Source organism: Rhineura floridana, chromosome 1, assembly GCF_030035675.1.
Source record: "Rhineura floridana isolate rRhiFlo1 chromosome 1, rRhiFlo1.hap2, whole genome shotgun sequence".
NCBI classification, from domain to species: Eukaryota; Metazoa; Chordata; class Lepidosauria; order Squamata; family Rhineuridae; genus Rhineura; species Rhineura floridana.
Window position 1 is genome coordinate 45314740 of NC_084480.1, and position 23739 is coordinate 45338478.

At 43.5% G+C, this 23739-nt stretch overlaps 1 protein-coding gene across 1 annotated transcript in view; it reads right to left on the reverse strand.

Annotated features, from left to right (window-relative positions):
* Nucleotides 1-23739, reverse strand: part of JMY (junction mediating and regulatory protein, p53 cofactor) — a 90544-nt gene that overhangs the window by 55195 nt on the left and 11610 nt on the right. Inside the window, exon 2 of the mRNA XM_061619898.1 lies at nucleotides 14098-14271. Coding sequence (XP_061475882.1) covers nucleotides 14098-14271 — 174 coding nt within the window. The remainder of the gene's footprint in view (nucleotides 1-14097; nucleotides 14272-23739) is intronic.

The following is a 23739-nucleotide window of genomic DNA, read 5'->3' on the forward strand; positions in this document are numbered from 1 at the left end:
AGGCACTCTGCAAATCAGATATCACATGATGAGCAGTTGCATACAACTCCCAGCCCATTTCTAATGAAAAATTGTTGCAGGGGGCTGCAATCTTAAGAAATTACTTTTCTGTGGGGGAGAAGGTGCTTAACTTGGGTTGTTTTTCCTCACAAATTCTCCTGCACGAAAATTAATAGCATGTTATTGCAGGTAGCATGCCATTCATATATTAAAAGCATATTTTGGCATCTCTCCCAATCCCCACCTCTCAAATGATCCAGCTGACTAAGTTAAAGAGATTTATAAAATGGCAAATTATGAAAGCAATTTTAGTCATTAAAGATAATTTTACTCTGTATACCCTATCCTTAGAACACTATTAAAATGTTAGGTTGCCTTGGTTTTTAACTATATTATTCTAGAAAGGACCAGAGCAAAATGAAACACTGTAAAGCTAGAAAATGTAGTACTGCAACTACACCAACTTAAATATGCCTCTTTTATTTGCCTTAACAAAAGTTTTATTACATGCGGGAGCCAGAAAACTGTTGAATTCTTGCTATGGAAAACTTGACTGGCTGGCTGATAAGGTACTATGTACTTACATGGAAGTGTCTTATAAAAGATACCAGTAATGTTCATAGGACTAGCCACTCCCTACATGAATGTGCTTGCATGACTGTGGTGAAAATTACAATATATCTAAAATCAATACTGGTAATTCCTACATGATTTCAGCCTTTGTTGAAAGAAAAAGGCAGCTGTACAAAAATACTTCAAAACATGTAGGTGCTAAAGCAAAATGACCTCCGGATGTTGTTGGATTACAACTACCACTAGCCACTGCAGTGTGGCCACTGATTCATAAAATCATAGAATAGTAGAGTCGGAAGGGGCCTACAAGGCCATCACGTCCAACCCCCCTGCTCAATGCGGGAATCCTAATCAAAGCATTCCCGACAGATGGCTCTCCAGCTGCCTCTTGAATGCCTCCAGTGTCGGAGAGCCCACTACCTCTGTAGGTAATTGATTCCATTGTCGTATGGCTCTAACAGTTAGGAAGTTTTTCCTGATGTCCAGTCGAAATCTGGCTTCCTGCAACTTGAGCCCATTATTCCATGTCCTCACTCTGGGACGATCGAGAAGAGATCCCGGCCCTCCTCTATGTGACAACCTTTCATGTACTTGAAGAGTGCTGTTATATCTCCCCTCTTCTCCAGGCTAAACATGCCCAGTTCTTTCAGTCTCTCCTCAGAGGGCTTTGTTTCCAGTCCCCTGATCATCCCTGTTGCCCTTCTCTGAACCCGTTCCAGTTTGTCTGCATCCTTTTTGAAGTGTGGAGACCAGAACTGGACGCAATATTCAAGATGAGGCCTAACCAGTGCTGAATAGAGGGGAACTAGTACTTCACGCGATTTGAAAACCATACTTCTGTTAATGCAGCCTAATATAGCATTTGCCTTTTTTGCAGCCACATCACACTGTTGGCTCATATTCAGCTTGTGATCAACGACAATTCCAAGGTCCTTCTCACATGTCGTACTGCTGAGCCAAGTATCCCCCATCTTATAACTGTGCCTTTGGTTTCTTTTTCCTAAGTGTAGAACTTGGCATTTATCCCTGTTGAATTTCATTCTGTTGTTTTCAGCCAAATGCTCCAGCCTATCAAGGTCCCTTTGAATTTTCTTTCTGTCTTCCATGGTATTAGCTATGCCCCCCAATTTTGTATCATCTGCAAATTTGATAAGCATGCTTTGTACCTCCTCATCCAAGTCATTAATAAAAATGTTAAAGAGCACTGGGACCAGGACCGAGCCCTGTGGTACCCCACTCGTTACTTCCACACAGTTTGAGAAGGAACCATTGATAAGCACTCTTTGAGTACGATTCTGGAGCCAACTGTAGATCCATCTAGTAGTCGTTCCATCCAGCCCACATTTAGCTAGCTTGCTAATCAGAGTATCATGGGGCACTTTGTCAAAAGCTTTGCTGAAGTCGAGATATATTATGTCCACAGCATTCCCACAGCTTACAAGGGAGGTTACCCGATCAACAAATGAGATGAGATTAGTTTAACAGGATTTGTTCTTCATAAATCATGTTGGCTCCTAGTAATCACTGCATTGCTTTCAAGGTGCATACAAACTGACTGCTTTATAATCTGCTCCAGAATTTTTCCAGGGATTGATGTTAGGCTGACTGGTCTGTAGTTCCCTGGTTCCTCCTTTTTGCCCTTTTTGAAGATAGGGACAACACTAGCTCTCCTCCAGTCATCCAGCACTTCACGGTCCTCCGTGATTTCGCAAAGATAATAGACAGTGGTTCTGAGAGTTCTTCAACCAATTCCTTCAATACTCTAGGGTGCACTTTATCGGGCCCTGCTGATTTGAACTCATTCAAAGTGATTAGGTATTCCTTGACCGTTTGTCTATCAATCTCAAGGTCCAATCCTGACCCTTCTACTTCATGATAGGAGGGTCCTAGACCCTTTTTTGGGAGAAGACTGAGCCAAAGTAGGAATTGAGCACTTCTGCCTTTTCTTTGTCATCTGTTATCATTTTGCCATCCTCATTGAATAGCTGTGCCACCATTTCTTTTCTCTGTCTTTTACTATGAACGTACTTGAAGAAAGCTTTTTTGTTGCTTTTAGCATCCCTTGCTAGTCTCAGCTCATTCTCAGCCTTAGCCTTCCTGACACCATCCCTGCAATTCCATGATACCTGCATGTACTCTTCCTTTGTGGCCTGGCCTTCTTTCCACTTCCTGTATGTGTCCTTTTTTGTTTTCAGGTCATCTCTATGCTTTTTGTGAAGCCACATTGGCTTCTTCTGCTGTTTCCCCCCTTTTTTCCTTCTTGGAATTGCTTGCCATTGCACTTTTAGAATTTCCTTTTTTAGAAACTCCCACCCATCTTCGACTCCCTTTCTCATTAGGGTGGCTTGCCATGGAACTGTACTTACAATTGTTCTGAGTTTATTAAAATCAGCTTTCCTGAAGTCCAGGGTGTGCATATGGCTACTCTCAGCTTTTGCTTCTGTTAAAATCAAGAATTCAAGTATGGTGTGGTCACTTTCCCCCAGGGTCCCGTAACTGCCACTTCATCCACCAAATCATCTCTATTGGTTAGAATCGAGTCCAGGATAGCTGATCCTCTGGTTGCTTCCTCCACTTTCTGTAGGAGGAAGTTATCTGCAACACAAGTCAGAAATTTCTTGGAGGGGCCGTGTTTGGCAGAATTTGTCTCCCAACAGATATCCAGATAATTGAAATCCCCCATTACTACTACATCATGCCTCCTCGAAACATTGGCAATTTGGTTTTCAAAAGTTACATTCTCATCTTCTCCTTGATTGGGTGGTTGGTAGTAGACTCCAAGCACCACATTCCTTTTGTTACTTGCCCCATTAATTTTAATCCAGATACTCTCGGTGGAGCTACCAAGCTCATCTTCTTGTATTTCTGTGCAGGGATATATATATTTTCACATATAGCGCAACTCCACCTCCTTTTTTATTCCTTCTGTTCTTCTTGGACAAGTTTTATTCTTCAACTGCTGTATTCCAGTCATGGGAGTCATCCCACAAAGTTTCAGTTATACCTATCAAGTCGTAATTGCCCACCTGTATTAAGAGTTCAAGTTCATCCTGTTGTTTCCCATGCTCTGCGCATTAGTATACAGACATCGAAGACCATGTGATTTATGGCTTGGCTTCCTTACTATGTTTTTCTGAGGGCTGTTACTAGGCCCTATTAGAGCCGATCTCTTTGGTCCCGCTACTGTGGATAAGCCTTCATCAGTCGTTACCACCAAGTTTACGTCTCCCTCCCCTTTGGGATTCAGTTTAAAGCCCTCCTGATGAACTTCTCCATGCTGTGGCCAAACACATTCTTCCCAGTCCTTGTGAAATGCAACCCATCACTTGCCAGCAGTCCATCTTCCAGGAAGCATAGCCTATGGTCCCAGAATCCAAATCTCTCACGGCTGCACCACCTTCGTAGCCATTCATTCACATGGAGTATTTTTCTTTCCCTTTCTACTCCTCTTCTAAGTACTGGAAGGATGGATGAAAAAACTATCTGGGCCCCAAAGTCCTTGAGTTTCCTTCCCAGAGCTTCAAAGTCTGATGTGATTTCTTCATAGCTCCGTTTGGCAGTGTCATTTGTTCCCACATGGATGAGGAAAAAGGGATACCTGTCAGTGGACTTGATGAGTGATGGCAACCCTTCCATCACATCTCTAATCTGTTCTCCTGGTAGACAGCATACCTGGCAAGTCCACGGATCTCCTCGGCATACTTGGGTTTTGATCCCACGCAGTAGGGAGTCTTCCACTACTGGTACTCTTCTCTTCTTGTTGTGGGGCGTGGTTTCATTGGCCCTGCTTGATTGAGCTTCAGCCTCTTGCTCGTTGTCACACGGGGTCTCCTGTAATTCTTCCTACACAGGCTGTCCTCCAGTCTCCTCCTCAAGTGGTTGAAAGCGGTTCCATAGCTCCACTGGTGAAGGGTGTCTTCTAGCTCTTCTGCTAACTGTCACCCTTTCCCACGGAGTTTCCTCCACTTCGTTATTCCTCTCCAAAGCAGTCTCCTCTTCTGCTACCACATGCTGTTGCTCCTCCACCTCCACCTCTCTTTGCTGCTGTTGTTCCAGCATTCTTTCTAAGAACTCTTCCTCTTCTCTTACAGTCCTCAGTGTAGCCACCCGCCGTTCCAGGCCTCTCACCTTTTCTTCCAACAGTGCCACGAGCTTGCACTTGTTGCAGGTGTATGCCATATTGTTCTCAGGCAAGAAAACAAACATGGCACACACCTTGCAGGTCACAACCACTGGAGCATCCTTCCCATTCATTCTCTCTTGTACCTTTTGTTTCTTTCTAACTACTTGTTTTGTAGTGGCCTGTGCTTTGTCCTGTCCTACTTCAGGACAAACTTGAGAGTCCCACTAGTATGCAGTGCGCTGTACAAGGAGAATTAGTAATTTGTTTGGGGTTGTTTTTTTATGGACCTCCCCCTTGACCTCCCCTGTCGAACTCCTTTGTCAAACTCCTGTTAGCTCTGCCTGTTCGCTCGCTCTCTGAAAGCTGGCTTGCTTGTATGTCCTCACCTGTAGATCAACTGAGACAGCTCGCTCTGCTCTGCTCTGCTCTGCTCTGCTCTGCTCTGCTCTGCTCTGCTCTGCTCTGCTCTGTTAGGAGTCAGGAAGCAGAATGATTAGGAATGATGAGAGATGAAGTCTGACAACATCTGGAGAGTGCCACATTGGGTACACCTGTACTAAAGACTCCAAATCCAGAGATATACAAAAGTTTCCAATGGTTTGTTGAAGCATTCTACTCTCTGAGGGGAAAAAACCTAGTTCTTATATCAGTATCCTACTTCTAATATGTCTGACCAGCCCAGAAAATCCAATCTTCCTTTCCCACAGAAAGGTGATGTCAGGAGTTCACAAATATCAGCTTGGCTTATTAGCCAGGTCTTCGTTGTCCTTGCTACCAACTCCTTGAGCTCACTAGCAAGCACAGAGGGAGTGGTATAGTCTTGCCTCACTGGTATGGAAATGATAAAGAAAAAACAGAAGAAAAAAATACTGCTGCTTCTTTTCTTTTTCAAGTGAAAGCTTGTCAGAGAATGCTGGATGTCTCACTCACCAGAAGGCAAGGCACACTTGCCTCTGGCAAGCAGGCAAATGGCCATCTGATGACTGGTTAGGTCATGATGTTAATAAGCATCTCAGCTCACATGCACACCCTTATGCAAATATCTACCCATGAGACCAATGGAGGCATGCTTCTCAAGATCTTGGGCTTAAGAGTTGTAGTGTGCCACAGGGACACTACCTTTTACCTTTAACAAGGGGAAATTAGTAACAGAACACAGGCTACAGTTGTAGTTGAAAAATAAAAGTTATTGCAAAACCAAGAGCAATAGTAGATATGCAAGTGAATATATGTGTAGAGGCTACCAAGATGTTATTGCTTATATTTATACCCTGCCCTTCATCACTTTCATGATCCTAGAGCTGATTACAATAGTTTAAAAACTATAGCAAAAACTAAAAACAAACAATTGACAAAACAAACAGCAGCCAGCAACAATGATCAAAACCTATCCAAGAAAATACAGAGGCAAATACAACAATTTTCCTCAACAACATTATGAGAGGTATGTTCAACAAAATATCTCCCATCATCTTGGCATTAAAAATGCCCCTAAACATTATTAATCGTATTTCTGAAGGAAGGGAGTTCCATAGCTGAGGCACTATCACAAAAAAGGCCCTGGACCAACAGCTGATTTGACTAATTCTATGAAGGAGGAAGGAGAACAGAGGAAAGGAAAACTGTTGCTCTGTAAGAAGGGATGTGCTAGGATCCAGCAGGCTGTAATGGAGGGTCAAACTCAAAATGTAAATGACATGTGATTGGGCCATTTGAGGGTATAACCAAGACCAAGAGGATGTGATTGGAAAAACTGGTGAAAAAGATAGGGATTGAAACACCAATATTTATTGTTTCAAAACAGAAGAAGGAGTTACAGTTCTCTCTCAGGTTTTCACAATGACCTAGAAGTTTAAGGCTAGGTTTGGATATGAAGGGCTCTCAGACACTTTGGTATGAATGATCAGGGGCTAGTCTATTGTCACTAGAAAACCAGACTGCAGACTACTCTTCTTTCACATGCAATCAAAGGTTGCGATAGGGAGCTGAATGTAGGCAAGTCCTGCATGGCGTGGTTTCCAAAGCAAGCAGCCTGGATTCTCCGTGAACCCTCCCAACTAGGGTTGCCAGGTTCTTGGCCTGAGACTGATCCTTTATCTTTAGGAGAAAAGAAAGTCAGCCATGTGCAGGTGTTCTTGCAACGCTGTAGTGAGAAAAACCACAAGGTGGAATTCTTTCTTCCCCCTACACAACTTTTAAAGATATAGAAGACCTCTTGGTTGCCAGGCCCGGCCTCCAAGAGGTCTTCTGTATCTTTAATAGTTGTGCAGGGAGAAGGGAGAATTCCACCTTGTAGTTTTTCTCATTACAGCGTTGCAAGAACACCTACACTTGGCTGACTTTCTGAGTGTAGTAGGGCATGAGTAGAGGCATGAACCAAGTTATTGTAGACAAACTCAGCCAGGGGCAATAGGGACATCCAATTGTCCTGCTGGTAGTTCACATAAGCAGCAGAGGTACTGCTCCAGGGTGGCATTCACTTTCTCAGTTTGCCCATCCATCTGGGGGTGGTGTGATGATGACAGTTTTAGTTCACTCTGCAACAGCCACCACAAGGCACACCAGAACAGGGCCATGAACTGGGGGGCCTGGTCCAAGACGAGGCTGGTCAGGAGCCTGTGTAGCCAGAATGAATAATTGTGCCACCTCTTGGGCTGTTGGAACACCAGCACCATGGGCCATCTTGCTAAAGGCATCCACCACCACCAGGATAGTGGCTTTCCACAGAGAGAGGGGTAAGTCCATGATGAAGTCCAGGGTGATCACCTACCAAGGACCGACCGGGTGCCCCAGGGCGTGCTTGGCTGTCAAGCAAGTAGAGCAGGAGTGGATGTACTTCTCAACATCATGCATTCATGGCCACCAGAAATCTCATGCCACTGCCTGCAAAGTTTTAAACACCCCAACATGGTCTACTGTTGGAACATTGGGGCATTGCCGTAGGACATTGGCCCATAGCTCTCCCACAGGAACATGAAGGGCTTTGAAGTGATGGAGCAGCCCTCTCCTCTGGATGAAGCCAGGGGGTGGTCTTGTGGGGGCTGCTGTAGTCTTGCACTCGTGCTTGGGTGTATGGATCTTGCTCCTGTGCTGTGCACAATTCCTCAACCCATGGATCGAGACAGGCCGCTGTTACCATCTTGTCTAGGGGGATGATATGGCACAAGGAGGGTTCAGGCCGGGTATCCTGATATTTGGGCTTGCAGGACAGGGCATCAACCCTGTGGTTTTGTGTCTGGGGAATGTGATTGATGTGGAAATGAAATCTTGTGAAGAATTGTGCCCAGTGCACTTGCTGTTGGTTTAACTTTCGGACCGTTTGCAGGTTCTCGAGGTTCCGATGATCTGTGCGGACCTCCACTTCATGCTGGGCTCCCTCCAGTAGGTGTCAACAGGTCTCGAATGCATCTCAGATGGCAAGCAGTTTCTTCTCCCAGATGGTATAATTTGGCTCCAAGCTAGATAACTCAGGAGAAGTAGGTGCAGGGAAGCAGCTCCACCCCCCTTTTGGCGGGTTGTAACAGCACTGCTCCTATGGCTACATCTGACGCATCCAATTACACCATAAAATGGTCGGCGGAGGTCAACATGCTGCAGGATGGGTTCTAGGGAGAACAACACCTTCAGTTGCTCAAATGCCTGTGGCGCTTCTTCAGTCCAGTGGAAGGGGCCAGTCCCTTTTAAAGTCTTTCAGAGATGCCGTCTTGTTGGAGAAGACAGCAATGAAGCATCTGTAGTAGTTGGCAAAACCCAAGAATCGCTGTAGGTCCTTCTTGGTCTTGGGGGAGTGCCAGGAAAGCACACTACTCACCTTTCTGGGGTCCATCTCCACCCACCTGGGGGGGGGGAAATACGGTATTCCAGAAAGTCCATGGTGGTCAGGTCAAACCCACACTTCTTCAGCTTGGCATACAGATGATGCTCTCTCAATCTCTGCAACACCGCTAACACATGAGCCTCATGCTGTGTGGAGGAGTCTGAGTAGATGTCATCTAAATAGACTATCAGGAAATGATCTAGTTAGTCCCGAAAGAAGTCGTTCATAAAATAATTTTGGAAGCCAGCTGGAGCATTCAATAGACCAAATGGCATGACCAGATACTCGACATGGCCATATTGGGTCGTAAAGGTAGTTTTCCACTCATCCCCTTCCCAGATACGGACTAGGTTGTAGGCTCCTCGCAAGTCCAACTTAGTGTAGATCTTGGCCGTGCGCAGTCGTTCCAGCATCTCATTGATAATGGGGAGTGTGTACCTGTTGGGGATGGTGATCTTATTCAACTCACGGTAATCATGGCAGGGGTGGAGCTCCCCGCATTTTTTCCTTGACAAATATTAAAGGAGCTCCAGGAGGAGACTTCGAGGGCCTAATAAACCCCCGCTGCAGGTTGGCATCCAAGAAGTCTTGTAATGAAGATATCTCTGGCTCTGACAAGGAGTTTATACGTCCAGAGGGGACTCGGGCCCCTGGGAACAAGTCTATGGCACAGTTGTAAGGCCTATGGGGGGCAGCTGGTCCACCTCCTTCTTAAGATGTCTTGATAGTCCAGGTATTTGGCAGACAGTGCAACCCCTTCAGACTGGGGTGGGGCAGCTGCCATCACCGCCGCTATCATGGGGACCTCCTTAGGCTGGCATTGTTGTTGGCAACAGTCCAACTGGAACATCACAGTGGCTTTTTCCCACAAAATGAGGGAGTCATGTTGTGTCAACCAAGTCATCGAAAGTACCACAGGGGAGGGTGGCAAGGTAAAAGGCCAGCTGCTGTGTGCCCTGGTAGCTCCACCCACAAGCACTCCATTGCCTGGGCTACAGCTCCAAACATCAGCAGCCACCTGTCTATGGTTTCCATGGAAAGGGGGTCCTTAAGCTTGGTGAAGGGTATCCTGTGGCATTTAGCGAAGTCCAAGTCCATGAAGGTACTGGACACCCCTGAATTGACTGTGCCGTATACGTAGATCTTCTGGTCCGAGAGCAAGTGCGGGCAGATGAGGAGATACAGCACTGACTTGGGCAGAATAAGTCCATCTTGAGGTCTCTAGCTTACAGTGGATCCCAGCTCATGGACCTCTATGAGAGTTGGGATTTGCACCGGAGCTTCTCCGACTTGGAGGGGCAAGTCTTGTAGTGGGTGATTCGATCATTAGGAACATAGACAGCAGGGTGTGTGATGGGCGTGTAGACCGCAAGGTGTTTTGCCTGCCTGGTGCGAAGGTTGAGGATATCGCCCGTCGTTTAGATAGTTTGGTAGACAGTGCTGGGGAGGAGTCAGTGGCTGTGGTGCACGTTGGCACCAACAACATGGGGAAATGCAGCCGTGAGGTCCTGGAAGCAAAATTTAGGTTGCTAGGTAGGATGCTGAAAGCTAGGACCTCCAAGGTGGCTTTCTCTGAAATGCTACCGGTTCCACGCGCAGGACCAGCCAGACAGGCCCAGCTTAGCAGTCTCAATGCGTGGATGAGACGATGGTGTCGGGTGGAAGGGTTTGGATTTGTTAGGCACTGGGGAACATTTTGGGACAAGCCGGGCCTGTACAAAAGGGACGGGCTCCACTTGAACCAGAATGGAACCAGACTGCTGGCACTTAAAATTAAAAAGGTGGCAGAGCAGCTTTTAAACTGACTGAGGGGGGAAACCCGACAGGAGCTGAGGAAGGTCCGGTTCGAAATAAACCTCTCCCCTGGGATAAAGACCAAAGAAATGATGAAATTGTAAAAGGGGTAGGCCTAGAAGTAGGCATTGTGAGAGCAGGGGCACAGGATATCAATTCAGAAGGGAAAAATTACCACAGGCCAAACCACAAGTGCCAAAGACACTTAAAGAGAGACACTGCTTACAAGCGCCTGTACGCCAATGCTAGGAGCCTCTGAACCAAGATGGGAGAACTGGAGTGCTTGGTCTTAGAGGAGAGCATTGATATAGTGAGCATAACGGAGACCTGGTGGAATGGAGGAAACCAGTGGGATACAGTTATCCCTGGATATAAACTATATCGGAAGGACAGGGAAGGATGTATTGGTGGCGGAGTCGCTCTATACGTGAAAGAAGGCATTGAATCCAGCAAGCTCGAAACCCCAAAAGAGGCGACTCCTCCACAGAATCGTTGTGTGTGGTGATACCATGCCCCAGGAGGGATTTAATTCTGGGAACGATCTATTGTCCCCCTGATCAAAATGCTCAGGGAGACCTTGAGATGAGATATGAAATTGAGGAAGCATCCAAACTAGGAAATGTGGTAGTAATGGGTGACTTCAACTACCCGGACATAGACTGTCCGCATATGTGTTTCAGTCATGACAAAGAAGCAAACTTTCTAGATATTCTAAATGACTATGCCCTAGACCAGTTGGTCATGGAACTGACCAGAGGGATGGCAACCCTGGACTTAATCCTCAGTGGGGACCAGGACCTGGTGCAAAATGTAAGTGTTGTTGAACCGATTGGGAACAGTGACCATAGTGCTATTAAATTAAACATACATGTAAATGGCCAATTGCCAAGAAAATCCAACACGGTCACTTTTGACTTCAAGAGAGGAAACTTCACAAAAATGAGGGGATTGGTAAAAAGAAAGCTAAAAAACAAAGTCCAGAGGGTCACATCACTCGAAAATGCTTGGAAGTTGTTTAAAAACACTATATTAGAAGCTCAACTGGAGTGCATACCGCAGATCAGAAAAGGTACCGCCAGGGCCAAAAAGATGCCAGCATGGTTAACGGGCAAAGTCAAGGAAGCTCTTAGAGGCAAAAAGGCACCTGGTTGGCCACTGTGAGAACAGGATGCTGGACTAGATGGGCCACTGGCCTGATCCAGCAGGCTCTTCTTATGTTCTTATGTTCTTATGTTCTTATGTCTTCCTTCAGAAAATGGAAGTCTTGTCTGAATGAAGAAAATAAAAAAGGACACAAACTCTGGCAAAAGAAATGCAAGAAGACAATAAGGGATGCTAAAAAAGAATTTGAGGAGCACATTGCTAAGAGCATAAAAACCAACAACAAAAAATTCCATAAATACATTCAAAGCAGGAGACCATCTAGGGAGGCGACTGGACCCTTGGATGATAAGGGAGTCAAAGGTGTACTAAAGAACGATAAGGAGATTGCAGAGAAGCTAAATGAATTCTTTGCATCTGTCTTCACAGTGGAAGATATAGGGCAGATCCCTGAACCTGAACTAACATTTGCAGGAAGGGATTCTGAGGAACTGAGACAAATAGTGGTAACGAGAGAGGAAGTTCTAGGCTTAATGGACAATATAAAAACTGACAAATCACCAGGCCCGGATGGCATCCACCCGAGAGTTCTCAAAGAACTCAAATGTGAAATTGCTGATCTGCTAACTAAAATATGTAACTTGTCCCTCAGGTCCTCCTCTGTGCCTGAGGACTGGAAAGTGGCAAATGTAACGCCAATCTTCAAAAAGGGATCCAGAGGGGATCCCGGAAATTACAGGCCAGTTAGCCTAACTTCTGTCCCCGGGAAACTGGTAGAAAGTATTATTAAAGCTAGATTAACTAAGCACATAGAAGAACAAGCCTTGCTGAAGCAGAGCCAGCATGGCTTCTGCAAGGGAAAGTCCTGTCTCAGTAACCTATTAGAATTCTTTGAGAGTGTCAACAAGCATATAGATAGAGGTGATCCAGTGGACATAGTGTACTTAGACTTTCAAAAAGCGTTTGACAAGGTACCTCACCAAAGACTTCTGAGGAAGCTTAGCAGTCATGGAATAAGAGGAGAGGTCCTCTTGTAGATAAGGGATTGGTTAAGAAGCAGAAAGCAGAGAGTAGGAATAAACGGACAGTTCTCCCAATGGAGGGCTGTAGAAAGTGGAGTCTCTCAAGGATTGGTATTGGGACCTGTACTTTTCAACTTGTTCATTAATGACCTAGAATTAGGAGTGAGCAGTGAAGTGGCCAAGTTTGCTGACGACACTAAATTGTTCAGGGTTGTTAAAACAAAAAGGGATTGCGAAGAGCTCCAAAAAGACCTCTCCAAACTGAGTGAATGGGCGGGAAAATGGCAAATGCAATTCAATATAAACAAGTGTAAAATTATGCATATTGGAGCAAAAAATCTGAATTTCACATATACGCTCATGGGGTCTGAACTGGCGGTGACCGACCAGGAGAGAGACCTCGGGGTTGTAGTGGACAGCATGATGAAAATGTCGACCCAGTGTGCGGCAGCTGTGAAAAAGGCAAATTCCATGCTAGCGATAATTAGGAAAGGTATTGAAAATAAAACAGCCGATATCATCATGCCGTTGTATAAATCTATGGTGCGGCCGCATTTGGAATACTGTGTACAGTTCTGGTTGCCTCATCTCAAAAAGGATATTATAGAGTTGGAAAAGGTTCAGAAGAGGGCAACCAGAATGATCAAGGGGATGGAGCGACTCCCTTACGAGGAAAGGTTGCAGCATTTGGGGCTTTTTAGTTTAGAGAAAAGGCGGGTCAGAGGAGACATGATAGAAGTGTATAAAATTATGCATGGCATTGAGAAAGTGGATAGAGAAAAGTTCTTCTCCCTCTCTCATAATACAAGAACTCGGGGACATTCAAAGAAGCTGAATGTTGGAAGATTCAGGACAGACAAAAGGAAGTACTTCTTTACTCAGCGCATAGTTAAACTATGGAATTTGCTCCCACAAGATGCAGTAATGGCCACCAGTTTGGATGGCTTTAAAAGAAGATTAGACAAATTCATGGAGGACGGGGCTATCAATGGCTACTAGCCGTGATGGCTGTGCTCTGCCACCCTAGTCAGAGGCAGCATGCTTCTGAAAACCAGTTGCCGGAAGCCTCAGGAGGGGAGAGTGTTCTTGCACTCGGGTCCTGCTTGCGGGCTTCCCCCAGGCACCTGGTTGGCCACTGTGAGAACAGGATGCTGGACTAGATGGGCCACTGGCCTGATCCAGCAGGCTCTTCTTATGTTCTTATGTTCTTATGTGAAACTGACAAACCTGTGTGTTGCTTTGCATTAGAGAGATCTCTTGCTTTCCTCCAGGGCTGGGGAGGGAAGGAAGCAATACATTCAGGGGGAAGGGGAGCTAGAGCCAGAGCTGGGTAGGCACCCTTTAAAGCCCCGTTTGAAGCTGCCCCCACCATCTATGAGCAAGTGTAGGAACCTATCGCTATGCTTTCCATGTTATTCCTATCTCTGGTACCAAAGTTTCTGTTAAAGTAGTAATGTCCAGGAATGCATCCATTTTGTTAACTGAGGTACTACTGTATACTGAATGTAGATACCCAAGATAGTAAATATAAATACCCAAAACTTAAACTTTGAAATTCTTGAAACAGAACTGTCACAAGATGGTTTGAATATGTCCAAAATTCCAAAATATTAAAACATATATTATCTTCACATATAATGTCTTTTAAGATTTATATCAATGTGTACCTTTATTTGCTGTCTTCTGAGCATTGCAAGTTCCCTCATATCTCTGAATGGTTGCAGTAAGTACTGATAAAGTTCTGTGGTTGCTTCAGCAAGACTACTATATGCTTCATCTTCCATTTGATATAGTTCAAGCAGTTCTACCATGCTTTCTGTATTCTTGTGTTTCTCTAAAAGCTATATAAAAAGTGAAGAGAAATAATATATCAAAACATAACCAAACTTTCCTGTTACCATGGTGAAATCAGATATAACATTTTTAACTTCTGTATTCTAATACCTCAGTGAATATTATTGACATCACTGAATCCCAATCTTTTTCTGCTTGAAGTTATAAAACTAAAATGGGCTAACAGTGCGAGAATTCTATGGGGCTTACTCCCAAGTAAGTGGGGTTAGGATTGCAGCCTAAGACATTTGATCTCCAGTGTTCTGTCAAGTATGCATGAAATATAGTGTTAATACATTACTCACAGTACTATTTTAAGGTTCAATTTATATCATTAGCAAAAAGCATTCCAATTTTTTACATTATGCTAAGTTTTGATTATTTTTATTATAATAATAATAATCCATCTTGCTTTAGAAACCTCTGCAAAGTAATTTTATGTGGAAGTATTCAATATCTGTTCCATGTCATTGCTATGTTTTCTACAATTTTATAACATTTCCCTAAAGTAGTAACTGTTTTAAAACTTTCTTTATTGATAGGTAAAATTTTAAAAGTAGAAACTAAGAAATACAATTAATTTTTCTACACTTCATCTTTTTATTGTTAAATTGTTGTTTATGTTTGCCACACAGGGCTTCTTAAGGAGGAAGGGCGGGATACATACATACATACATACATACATACATACATACATACATACATACATACATACATACATACATACATACATACATACATACATACATACATACTGTCCATGGCTTAAAGATGAAGAGTTCGTCTGCAGTATTTTGAGAAACTGAAATGGTGCATGACTAAACATGTAAGAAAAAGAAAATTACACAGCACGATCTATTCCCAATAAGGTACAACTGCCCATGCACAGAGGGATTGGCACCATTCTTGACAGAGAGCACTGTCCCCACTCTCTCACCCTGTGGGTGCACACAGATTTACCACACACAGATTACACTGAACATGAGTGATTTGTACCAGGCAAGAGGGAAGGTTGCATGGGGATGTGGGAAGTATATAGGAGCCTCCCATTCCCAGTAATGGCTTGGCACATTGCAATGTGGGGGAGGAGAGGAAGCTGGGAACTGGGCTCCATTCAGTCCCATGCTGTACCTGCTGGTGTGGCCATATGGAGGTGGATCACAATCCAAGATTGTAAGTGGGGAGGAAATTAATATAATTTCAAATTGATAACATTTAACCACAGGAGAGGACAGGTGAGCAGCTCCCCACCACCACAATTGCCCAGTGATCTATAATCCCCTCATTCCTAGCTTTTATTAAAAAACAAAAAAGCAATTATTTAACACCAACCTGGTGCCCTTCATGTTTTTTTTTAAGAGTACAACTCCCATTAGGCTGTACTGGCTGGAGCTGATGGGACTTGGGCATAAAACAATTCAGAAATTCAAGATTTTATTGTAGCGATATCAGAACAGTGTTCATGATCTTTATTACCCAAGTCTTCATACAAAGAAAGTTGTTTTTCCCCCTACATTTGTAAACATTACAAAAATTACCCTGCTGATGCTTATGCAGATAAAGTCCATCATTATTTATGCCAGCCCTGCAAATTAATCTAGTGTTGTTATTCCCCATTTTGGTGGGGGGAGGGAGGGAATTAGAATAGCATGCAAAGCCATGGAGTGTAGTCCAGTGTTGCTATCCAATCACCTAGCATGTTGGGTATTTTTTTTATGAGAGAGAGAGAGAGAGAGAGAGAGAGAGGGAGAGATGCAGGAGAGACTGAAGTTGATTGAGCAGCAGTGCAATAATTAAAGGCTGGAGGGGATAAAGGGAGCCAGGAAAAGGGTTTCATCTGAATGAAAAAAAGTCATATCGATAACATGATTAACTGTTGATGAAACCCAGGTTTACCACTCAGTTGCTTTTCAATGGGTAGATGTGCATGCCAAATTTCTCAGAGACCAGGTCTATCCTGGTCAGTAGACCTGGCATCCTGGTCAGTAGACCTGGCATCCAGACCAGTAGACCTGGCATCCAGGCCGCACCACCTATCAGATCACCAGATCTACCAGCAGTAGTAGACCTATTCTCTGATGCTAGTTATGTATGTATACATTCCACACCCCCACAGGCACCCATGCATTCAACAGTTTTGTTTAAAATAAAAAGTGTATGGCATATGGAACAAGCAACATCAGTGTTGGGTCCTTAAATGTTAAGTATGCCCAAAACCCCATTCAGACAATGAACAACAGCTCTATCTTTTTCCCTCCATACTATTGCTCTTATCTTTAAATCAATTGACTCAAGACAGTGAATAAAGCAAATCATGTTCTAAAATCCTGAACAGGAAACAGTTGAGACAGTTTAACTGTCCATATTTTTTAAAAATTCATAGCTGATATGAACAGAAAACAAAATTTACGTTTGTATATTTCAAATTGAAACACAACTAGTCATGCTGTTTTATCTACCAATTGCACTATGCAAAAACACTAAGGCTGTAATTTGATGTTCCTTTTTTAAAAAGTAAAGTGGAAAGTGGTTGTACAAGGGGAAAACAGTGCCAGTGATCATGCCTGGTTCTGGCCAATTATACAATATGTCATCGATATCGAGAACTTTCATAAATACTCATAGTGGAAATCTCTTCTAGACAGACATTAGGCTAACTGGCTCCAAGACAAGCATCCAACTGAATGGGCCATATATTCACCAATAAAATAGTCTTCCTTACATTTATTATTTGCATAATATTCCTTTTATATTCTTCAGAAGAATCTCAATAAAACTAAGACTGCAATTGAAAGAAATGCCTCGCTAACTCACACAGCAGGGCTTTTGTCTTTTAGCTCCTCCCCCAAGCAGAAGTACGCTGCATCTCATGACAAACTACTTGTGAAATTCAGTAGAGTGAAATTCAGTAGAGTGGTAACTGGGGCATGAAGGGTAAAATTAGGCAAAAGGCTGCTGTGTATACAAGCCCCTCACACACACACAGAGTTGTACCCACTGTATAAAGTAAATCGATATGACACTGGCAAGTAATGATCATAGGCTATTATACACTCCAGCAAGTTTTAATAGGAAAGACAAGACAAAGAGGACTTCTCTAGAATATGCTAGACAAACTTGCCAGGCCAGCACATGTTTTGTTTAATATGACATCTGTCTGACTCGCATGACAGCATCACTCTTGAGACAATATTAATTATTTTATTCCATCATTCGTGGCGCTTAAAGTGGCATTCTACCCTCACAAAACTGAGGTTGAAGCCACCCTGCACGTTTTAACTGCTGAATAAAGATTTGAACCTGGATTTTGCACATCCCAACATACTACTCATATCACATTACACTGATAACATATATTGCCCACTTGGTTTTACCTTGCCCAGGTAGCCAGGATGTAGATTATGCTATGCTCTCATATACCCTGCATTATGTTCGCATTAGTAGATACTCATTAATTTTACCAGTAGCAAAAAAGGAGACATATATGGTAACCAAAAACTTCAGATCACAAACTTGCACTATAAGAAAGGCAAAAGATAAACACACTTAATATTATGGAAATATATAGAGATGCTCAGCGTCTGAGCTACATGTGTGCCAGTGTGTAGCAGACTTTTACCCTGCATTTAGATTAAGGAGACTTAATAAAATAAGAAAAGCTAGTTTATTTATAAAAATACATAGTACATAGGAAAGGCATACCTAGTTCTAACTAACTAAGTTGGAGGCACAATGCCCAGACTTGGGTATTGTCCTCATGGCTCAGGAGAAAGAGCAAAGACAAAGATGTCTCCTCTCTCCTCGTACAGTCGAAGAAGACAAAAGAAGGAGGGGCAGGTCAGCTTCCCTGAGCATATCAGTTTACAACAGAAGGAAGTTAGGTAGAGAAGAGTACAGGTAAAGATAGGCAAGCCTAGCCAGCTGGAGGACCCTAACTCTATCTTCCTTCTAGAATACAAACAAAAGAACCCAAACAGGAGTTGCTCTTCCTCTACTTCCAACACTTAAGTCATATCCTACATCCCTCCCAATCAGACCTATCCCCCTATCAACAGAAGAACAATATGTGATACAAGAAATTCCCCTCCCATTGACTTCAATTGGGGGGAGATTAAAAATCCCCCTTCATTGACCACTGCCTTGCCTACATAGGACAAAACATAGGATACAGTGTAACTTGTGATGTTCCTATATTAATGTATATATGGTAAGTGTTGGTTGTTTAGAAGATACATGGTAAGTGGAGTGAAAGAGGAGGGGGAGTGAATGGGCAGTAGAATGCTAGATGATTGGCTGAGTGTTTAAAATGGCTGAACGTATAAAAGGAAGAGTGAGAGTGGAATCTGGGGGGAGAAGAGAAAGAGTGGGTTGCTTGGTGGGGTTTGAGAGAGTTGTTTGCCAGGAGAGAGTGGAGAAGGAGGGGGGTGGAGTTCGGATTAGTATTGAGTAAAACCATATGCTTATGTGCCTTAAGAAGAAATCTTGTTAATCTTGTTAGCTTTGTTATCTTTAATAAATACTTAATTTGGTTTACCAAAGGCCCGATCCTTGGCTGGGGTTTCACAGACCAGAAGGGAGGGTAAGGTAATGACCAAGGCTGAAGGGGAACTGTAACAAATGGTGGCAGCGGTGAAGAGAATAACAATACCAGTATTCAGAGTCTCTGGGAATACTAGTATTAGGACGTGACTGGTGGTTGCCTAGCAGGGGGATCTGTTGAGATCTGTGCTAGAGCGGGGAGAGAAAAAATAAAATAAAGGACAGTCCGGACTAGTGGAGTCCCTGGTGGTGCCTAGAGACAGGCAGTAACCACGAGCAGGTAGGAACCTGACAGGGAGAGCCAGGGAAGGGCGTCACATAACTCAGCACCAAATTGCAGCACACCACTACCACACCCCCGATAGGAAGACCATAAGTCAGATCAGACACATGGCATAGGCTGTATCTCTTTGTTCCTGTGTTGTGCCCACCTAAAGCTACATGGAAGAATCTTGGTGATGGGAAACAAAGAGGAAAGGCACTTTGCACAAAACAGTCTGTCCCCAGAACACTCTAGAAACTCAAGCACATTGTAAACACTTCTCTACCTAAACTCTAAAATGTACCCTTGTCTCAGGACTCAGACACTATTACCAAACACCCCATGCCTTTCAACAACTAGGGCTACCAGGACACAGCACCCCACACAGGTGAACAAGAGAAGGGAGCAATACTTGTTGCAAAAGTATAACTTCTATGTCCTTTCTGTTGTTTGGTACATGTGAACATCAAGTCTTGTCTGAACTGTATTGCTCTAATGCTCTTTCCCACCATCAACAGCAGGGAGCACTATCTGCCAACTGCAGGAGAGGCACCTATTCACACACAGCTAAGGCCACTGTTTGCAAAGGCCCGGTACTCTGCACCAACCATTGCCATTGCTGGCCAAACGCTCATTAACTCTTTTACTTTACAGGATCAACTGTATGCATGCTCTGGATCCACAGAGTTCCACTGCAATCTCCAAGGGGAACATAAACTCAAAGTCACTGTAGTCACCCCGTGCCCATATGAGAGAAGGGAAGCCCAAGACATAGGTACTGGCTAAATATCAAGGTGTCACCACTCCTTCTGCTCCCACACACATACAGCTAAGAAGCATCCACATTCAGCAATTATGCTCTCCACCTAAGGCCCACTGCGCTCTCTCTCTCTCCTCTCTCCTCTCTCTCTCTCTGTTATCACAGACCACTTTCCCACAGCTAGAAGATCCATCCTACATCCTGTTCTATGCAGGTCCCAAGGAAGGCCTATCCCATGGTCACAGCAGTGACCAGGCTCTTAGTTATTCCTCTTTGGGATTGCTAACCTTCTTGCTCCAGGCAGATTCCTGCATCTTGTAGGAATAACTGGTTGGCAATCTAACACATCTATTTTCTTTTCAGAATACACTTCATCCTGGATATTAGGCACTGACTTTGCACATAAGATGTTTCTTCAAAGTTTGATTTTGTAAGAAATATTAGGTGACCATTATAAACATCCTTCTATGAAAACACACTTGTGATTTACAGTTCGAAACATGCAGGTACACTTTAACAACCTTGGTTGCAGAAAAGTACAAAAAAGATTACCAACTCAAAGAAGAACTCTTTTCCGAGGCCTTTGCTTTAACGAAAAAGAGTCTATAAGGAGTTAGCTTTTATAACTTTCAAGCCAAGGTTCGAACCTCCACTTAGCCATGAAGCTCACTGGGTGATCTTGGGTCAGTCACTGCCTTCCAGCCTAACCTACCTCACAGGGTTCTTTTGGGGATCAAATGGGATGGGTCAACCTTGAGCTCCTTGGGGAAAGGTGGGATATAAACATAATAAATAAATAAATATGTTAGTGTTATGGATGGATACTCAATTATAAAAAAAAGTTGCAGTTAGAAACCTGAATATTTCAGAAATATGGCCTGCATTGTTAAACACCACATTAAACACCTCAGGAAAAATGCAACTAGTAGGGTCAGAATGCCCAAGGTTCAGATTTTGTTGTGCATATTCTTGGATTTTTTTTTGGTATGGCAACTGAAAACTTTTTAAAAGAAATCAAGACACTTCTCTACATGAAGACATGTAGCTGTCACAAGTGTCTCAAGTCCATATATACTAGAGAGATTTATACTAGGGATTGGTGAGCAATATCAGATGCTAGCCTACAAGACTATTTGCAGAACAAGGTCACCATCATCACTACCACTACTAGCCCCATATACCCACACACAGGATGGTTCTCTGGAATGGTGTCACTATAATAGGCCTGAGCCTAAATACAGGCTGGCATGTCAGCAGAGATCAATGGTACCTTGGAAAAATCCTAGCTAATCATAATGATCACTGAAAAGGGGAATTATGGGACACTATTAAAAGGGCTAGCAATTTTTATCCCAGTAAAAAGGAAAGTGAGAGAATACAATTATATTCTATGGACACCTTGAAACAGTTACACAGTATAGGGAGAGAATTATTTAGATTAAAAAGACACGAGGTACAAGGACTATAGCTTTGCATTAACCATTAATAACTTTAGACTATATCAGAAAATCTCTTTATCTTTTAGAACTATACAGTTTTAAACCCAACCTCCAGGAAGAGTCATGGGACGAAGGAATGCCAATTATTTGGAAACATGAAGGATTATTTTGTGAGAATATAATAAGAACAGGCTTGCTGTATTAGACCCAGCCTCCAGCATATCTTTCCAACTGTAGCTAATCAAATGCCTCTGAGAAGCTCACATGCAAATACAATGACAATAACCATTTCCTGTTGTTTTCCCTACCATATGGTAATTAGCAGTTTGCTCCTTTTAAATACAGTGATTTCATATAGCTGTCATAACCAGTGGTAAGATGTAACCTCTGAAAACCATCTGAAGTCTAGAGCACGCATTATGATTTTCCATTGGATAGAGCTGGGTATCCTGCTGAGACCATCATTTTGCTGTGGAACAGTGAGATGCAGAGGGTCATACATACAATAGTTTCTGAGCACCCTCTCAGACACTATGGAGCATGTTTGACTCCCTAATATACTGGGGAGTTACATGTAATGAAAGAGGCCAGATTACAGCTAGACCTGTTCCTGTCTGGGTTCAGACCTGGGTTGAAGACTGAATCTGCCTTAGTTGCCCTAATGGATGATCTCTATAAGGAGAGGGATTGAGGGGGAGTGCGAACCTGTTACTCTTGCTATATCTCTCATTGGCTTTTGACAACCATCGGCCATTATATCCTCCTGGAGATGCTATCTCCAGGAGTTGGGTATTGGGGGCACTGTTCTACAGGGGTTCCAGTCTTATATCCAGGGACAGTTCCAGAAAATAGCATTGCATGAGTGTTTCTCAGCCCCCTGGCTCTTGAGCAATGGGGTGCTGCAGGACACATCTAAATGAAGCTGTTGGTAGCAGTCATTAGGAGATTCAGAGTGAGGTGTATGTTGCCACTAGACTGTTGAAGCCCAAATCTATTTCTCTGTAACATCTGAATCGGAAACAGCAGAGCATGTCCTGGATCGGTGTGTGGATGCAGTAGTGGGCTAGATGAGGGCCAATAAATTGGGTCTGAATACTGGTAAAACGAAGGCTCTATTGGTGAGTCCAGGTTTCCAGGCTCTGGAAAACTGGAAAGCCACCTGCCCTGGATGGAGTTGCACTCTCCCTTAAGGAGCAGATATGTAGTTTGAGGATACTCCTCAATCCAGCTCTGTCACTGGAGGCCCAGGTGTCCTCAGTGGCTAGGAGTACCTTTTGCCAGCTTGGGCTGTAAGACAGCTATAGCCATTCCTGCATCAGGATAGCTTGAGCACAGTTGTCCATGCACTAGTAGCCTAAAAAACAGATTACTGCAATGTACTCTATGTGGAACTACCCTTGAGGTTGGTCTGGTGGCTGCGGCCGGTTTGGCGGCTAGGTTGCTTTTGGGGGTAAATTATCACCAATATGCAACACCTGGCTTGCTGGATTTGCACTGGCTCTCAATCTGCTTCCAGGCCAAATTCATGGTTTTGGTACTAACATATAGGGGCCTATTCAGTATAGGACCATGTCACTTGAGATACCACCTTATGACTTATTATGACTCAATAGGTCACTGTGGTCAGCGGGAGAGCTTCTCTTTCAAGTTCCAAAAATCTCAGAAGTTAACTGAGAGCAGGACTTTTAGTGCGGCTGGCCCTGTCAAGGTGTAGATAGTGGGCATCTGCTGTACTTTCCAGAAACAACTGATGACATTGTTGTCCTGACAAGCCTTCCCAGCTGGATTAATAGATCTCTGCCATGGGTTTCTACTTAGTATTGTTTTTTATTTACTGTTATTTTCTGTGTTGTTTTAAACTGTGTTTTAGCTGTTTGTCATGCATTTTGTGCATCGTCTTGAGACGTGTGGAAGCTGATTAATAAATAAAATTATCATTATCATCATGATCACATGGGGATGCCACCAAAAATGACACCCCCACTGGTGAGTTCTGAACAAGATTTTGACTTGATAACATTTAGAAGTACTCAATATGTGGAATGCCACCATAAAACTGAGAGTCTCCATATTGCAGCAAAAGCCACCAGCAACATGGAACAGTGGAACGGAGCTTCACATGATGGCAGCACCCCACATGATGTATGTGGAAGTTTTATTGCTCTTGAAAAAAAAGGCTCTTGTAACTTTCACAGTTCAATTTTCTCAGTGTCGAAATCAGAAAACATACATCGCAATTAGGATGTCATCAGTCCCTGGAACTGAAAACTTAGGACAGACACTTTAGAGCAGATTAGTACAACCTAAACTCAATTTGATATGGGGCCAATTAGAAAAAAAAATTTAATGCCTAACACTCCCTCCAACACACACACACACCACTGTCTCTGCCAATTTGGATTCCAGATTACTCTGGGCTTAATTGAGCAGAAGTACTGTATTTTATGAAATGCAGATGCAGTCATTAATGCCAATT